This window comes from Silurus aristotelis (genome assembly GCF_946808225.1).
Source record: "Silurus aristotelis genome assembly, chromosome: 17".
NCBI classification, from domain to species: domain Eukaryota; kingdom Metazoa; phylum Chordata; class Actinopteri; order Siluriformes; family Siluridae; genus Silurus; species Silurus aristotelis.
In genome coordinates, this window is record NC_139590.1 from 9,091,564 (window position 1) to 9,096,950 (window position 5,387).

A 5,387-nucleotide genomic window follows, 5' to 3' on the forward strand; every position below is an offset into this window, starting at 1 on the left:
TCATCCCAATGGTGTTTGTTTAGGTTGAGGTCATTGCCCTGTGCAGGACACTCGAGTTCTATTACTACAACTTCATGGTGCTTGCTTTATGCACAGGAACATCGTCATGCTAGAACAGGTTTAGGCCTTTTAGCACCAGTTAAGGAAATAAAATCAAAGCTACAGCATACAGACGTCTTGTACATAGGTGCCTCTTCAACTTTGTGTCAACAAGTAAAAGGGATTTCTTTTATTGTTGTAGTAGTCAGGTACGCGTTTTTGCTAATATTCAGGCTTGGCATTTATTACACCAGGCCAGAGATAAAAACCCGTATTTAACTTGCAAATCTTGATGATCTGCACCTGAGCTCAGGACAACCTTCCGCTTTCCACTTTTCTAACAACAAGGTGTAAAATAATCATTTTGGTCATCTACCACTAGCCAGAGAAAAAGCATCCAAATCATACCTCATATATACACTTCAAAACAGGGTTCATGGTGACTGGTGGACATTCAAAACCGAATGGAATAATAAACCACCAAAAAGGTTTTGCATAATAGTGTGTATGAGTGCCCTGCACTGGACACAAATCCTATCCAGGATGGTTTTCCCACCTTACACCCAGTATTCCTAAAACAAACTACAGATCCACCCCATCCCGGTCCACCATACAGTGTTACTGAGGACAAATTAATGATTTCCCGGATTTAAAGAAAACCTGTGAAGATGCATTTCTCTTTCAAATATTTGGGTCTCTTTTGCTTACTTAGTGTGTCTGAATACAAAACTGCACAAAAAACTGGTAATATTATATAGAAGGTGCAGGGAAGAACTCGATCAGAAAGAGTCTTGCTATGATTGACCATCTCTGACTATATTTGTAGAAAAGGAAGAGCAAATGAGGTTGTGCCTATAGTAAGACCAGTCATATTTGTAGACCTTGAAAGCAGTAACCCATAATGTTCTTGGATTTTCATTAAGTTAAAAAAAAAATTAAAACAGAGGCCGAATAGCAGTACAAATAGAGGAACAAATTGGACTCATACAATATCAAGTCCAGCTGTGAAAAGATGTCTTTATTGCCCTACAACCAAGTACAGTACAGAGAGTACATCCATTCACAAGAATACTCTTACCATGACCCACTAATACAGGATAAAGATGATATAGAGAAATATCTGTGTAAAACGGTACTCGCATATCAACAAATCTTATTCGGATATATAAGGAATGGTACTTGTGTGGAAACAGCATTAATAATAATAAAACATCACATGTAAAAAAAAAAAAAAAAAAACAGAAAGCACCTTTCAGTTTGACTGAAATGTACAAAGAATGTGTATTTGTGTGTGTGTGTGTGTGTGTGTGTGTGTGTGTGTGTGTGTGTGTGTGTGTGTGTGTTGGGGGTTGTAAGGGGTCACTGGTTGGCTTATACTATCTCACAATTTAAATAAGCACTGCACATACATACACACACACACACACACACACACACACACACACACACACACACACACACACACACACACACACACACACACACACACACACACCAAAACCAAATAACTAAGGGGATGAGGTAAGGGACAAAAGCAAACAATATTTAATATATGATATTTAGATAAAACAACAGCATTCTGCTATATAGATAACAATCTCTAGTCATCTACAAATAAATAAATCTGTCATCTGTGCCAAAATAGTACCACAATCCATTTCTATAAATCCACTTTAACATTTCCATCTGTAAATATCTCCCTTTATTTGATCAACCTGTTTGTTTGTCAGTCTTCCCTTCCCAAATAAAGCCACACTCCTCTATTTCTACCCTTATTTGGTCTTACTCCTCTCACTTTCCCGGTCGGCCATGTCGATTGCAGCCATGTTACGGGAGGCGGTGATCAGGTGGAGGACGCTGATGCCTGACTTCAAGAAAGAGACCACTGCGCACACTCCCAGCAGCCACTGCAGCCACACTACAAACACAGAAATGTGTTCGATATCATGCAAAGGCAAGAATCTGAATTATGTATGTTATGTCATCAGGGGTGTAAAAAATATCCCTTGAATCTATGCTTATGTGTCTATGTCCACATTACAGTGGCACTCATTCAAAATGTGCATCATGTAGATTTTAAGAAGTGTAAACTGATATATATTTAAACAGAGGTGCCATGTCATCTTCATTGAGCAAAATGGCCACACCTTCTTCACTGCTACTGATGATAGTAATGGTGCTCATCAGACTCTTAGAAGAAGGTGTGGCTTCTATATTCCCCACCCCATTTTTGTCTAGAGTTTGGTCATAAGTTACCAAATAAATTTTTACAGATGCCAGTGATTGTCTAGAGCAGGAATGTGCAACTTTCACAGTGATGAGGGACAGCATTGTTTCTCCATCATACCAGGGGGGTAGATTATTAATCCAGACTATATACATTTAATTTACTCTTTATTCAGGAAAGTCAATGTTTAATTAATGCAAATGATCTTAACTATAAAACGTGTGCAGTTATGCTTATTCAAATGGCCTACGTTGTTAAATGACAAGCACATGTATACCACCCCCTCATAAAATAATATAATATATGGGTGAGCAAATAACAGAATTTTTTTGGGTTGAACTACACCTTTAAAAAAAAAAAAGAAATAATATTAAAATACTGAATATAAGAACAATTCACTGCATAAACTTCTCCAAAACACATCAACTTAAAGATCATTTCAGACAACATTCCTACCGCCAAATAGCTTCAATTAGAAACCCGGCCCATGATCCACCAGTTGCCCATTCCTGTTCTAGAGTCATAGTGACTCACAGGGGACCCTCTCTAGACTCACAGCTTCTCAATCACACAACCTAACACCTCTTTACAATAACATCTAAGTATTGCCACAATACTGATGCACACTGTATTGGTTTATTTTCATCAGAAGTTGACTGAAAATATCGATGCATGGTAACTATACTGGAAAGTAATATTTACACCACTTTGACACCCAACTTATCAGTAATAAAAACTATAGGACACACACACACACACACACACACACACACACACACACACACACACACACACACACTGCAAAAAAGAAAAGACAGAGACAGTGGGAACAAGAAGAAAACATCAGTCTTTTCCCGAGACTCACCCTGTGGCTCTTCGATGTAGTACATCACGTAGAGGAGACAGTAAAACAGCTCATTCCCCATGCACATGAAAAACAGAACCAGCTACGGGGAAGATTAAACAATTACATGGGCACAGTAGTGTGTTTCTGTATTTGTTGTCTATTAGAATGTTAAATGTGAATCTTTGTCTCTGAAGCTGAATGCTGATCACTTTGGTATAAGGACTTTACTATACATGTTCAGCACTTACCCTGGATGTATAATAGATCCTGAGAATGGGGTTGCCAGATAGATCAATGGCCTTGTGACTCGTTGCACCCTTAATTACAGAACTGAGAAACAGACAGACAGAGGGAAAAAAAAAAAAAAGAGATAAAAGACGCATTATTGATTGTATCTAATCCTTGTATTGCTTTAACACAAGGATTGACAAGATTGAACAAACATCTGTGTCACACTACAAGTGTCAAATGAATTACCTGTGCAGGTGCAGCCAGTGGCTGGATATATCCAAGCACATGCTTAACTGGAAGAGGAAGGTGTAGGATGGGTACAGAAGTGACAGATTCACCAGCAAGCACATAGTGGCACAGCGGTCTGTTAACATGTCCAGCATGGCACCAAACTTAGTGCCTGGATGAAGATACGAGAAGGAGAGAAAAAATTAGTGCACTCAAATCTGATTGGTCACTTTGCAGCAACTTTGAGGAGAAAGTCAGGTCAAGTGTAATTCCTATAACCCTAACCCAAGACTTCACAAGGGCAGTCAGTCAATGCAATCAAAGCATAAAAATAGACAGGTCTATAATGGGCTGATAGTTAACAGTAAGTGTACAGCATTTTATGATAATATATAATACATTTTATGATATAAATTCTCAATATACAGAAAGACAGGTATGAAGTGTTCAGTATCAGCACTTTAAATAGTAGTTTTGCTTTCTGTTTTCTCTGCTACGCTGTGTAATTACTGTCTTATTGTCTTATTATTATATTAAAGAGGCAAAAAAAAAAGTTATATTCCTCCCAAGTGTTGTGTGTCTATGTGTGCGCTATGATGGGCCGGCATCCTCTCAACTGTGCATTCCTGCCTCAAGCTCAGTGTTTCTGAGATATGCTCTGGATCCACCACAACCCAATCAAAGACAGAGCGGTTACTGATTATGATAAATGTTAAATCAATGTGAAATCGTTGTCGAATTACTCTGGTATAGACGGAATAACAAACTTCAGGACGTGCTTTGGAAGGAAAATATTCAGGATGTCACACAAGACGTTTTTGATTTTTTTTTTTTAACATTAGGCCTCCAAGTGGTTTATTCCATACATAGAAACAAATTATGGTCACAGCAGTGTTGGCAGATTGTCATGACATTCATAGATATAAAAGGAAAATAAGTGGTATTAAAATAGAAAAAAAGAAATAAGAAGGGGGGGGTGTCATTGACTCAGATCTTCATTTTCAATTTAACAAATGTTTTAAGCTGCAAAACATGTAAATTGAGATATAATGTAAATTGTAAATGATGAATTGGAAGTAAACATGAATGAAAATTGATCATGAATGTGATGAATGTGAAATGAAAGCGAATCGTATGGATCCGAGGGTGGTGTTTCAGTCGTGACAAGATGCAAATCTGGCAACCCTACATAGTGCATGGAAAAAAGGGGCTGTAATTGCCTTGATTAAGGGCTCGCGCTGCGTGTCCATCAAAGGCATCGAGCAGTGCGCTTAGTAGATAACAAAACACAGCAGGAGCAGGACAGCACTGCATCAGATAGAAGGACAACAAACCCAGGATGATCCGAGCATAACCTGTGGAGGAGTAAGAGAAAATTTATTTAGCCGAACGTGTTTAAACATCAAGTCGTGCAAAATGCAGAACCACCCGACATCATTGGCACCCAACTGCCTGCTACTAAGCACCTAAACCACAGTAGATGCCCGCACAGCAAACACATCATCAACAATAACTGTTTAACCTCCTTCGATCCAGAAGAACATACACAAGCATATGCAGCAGAACCATCAGGTTCAGGGTCTGCTCTTTACGATCTAATATCACCATACTGAACCGAGATTATCTTCTACATATCTATAAATCATCTGTATATACACCATGTATAACTTTTCTACATATGTACACACAATCTACATACACTGTGCCTTAAACACATTTTACTCTTATTTTTTTTTTTTAAATAAATACACACACACACACACACACACACACACACACACACACAGACAAGGCATACCATTATGACAGGTAAAG

General features: G+C 38.3%; 1 protein-coding gene across 1 annotated transcript in view; it reads right to left on the bottom strand.

Moving 5' to 3' along the window:
* Window positions 1-1,499: 1,499 nt before the first annotated feature.
* Window positions 1,500-5,387, bottom strand: part of cdipt (CDP-diacylglycerol--inositol 3-phosphatidyltransferase (phosphatidylinositol synthase)) — a 4,842-nt gene continuing 954 nt past the window's right edge. The window contains exons 2-6 of the mRNA XM_083567459.1: window positions 4,793-4,927; window positions 3,591-3,744; window positions 3,362-3,443; window positions 3,132-3,213; window positions 1,500-1,957 (exon numbers count right to left, since the gene is read on the bottom strand). Coding sequence (XP_083423585.1) covers window positions 1,812-1,957; window positions 3,132-3,213; window positions 3,362-3,443; window positions 3,591-3,744; window positions 4,793-4,927 — 599 coding nt within the window. The 3' untranslated portion in view covers window positions 1,500-1,811. The remainder of the gene's footprint in view (window positions 1,958-3,131; window positions 3,214-3,361; window positions 3,444-3,590; window positions 3,745-4,792; window positions 4,928-5,387) is intronic.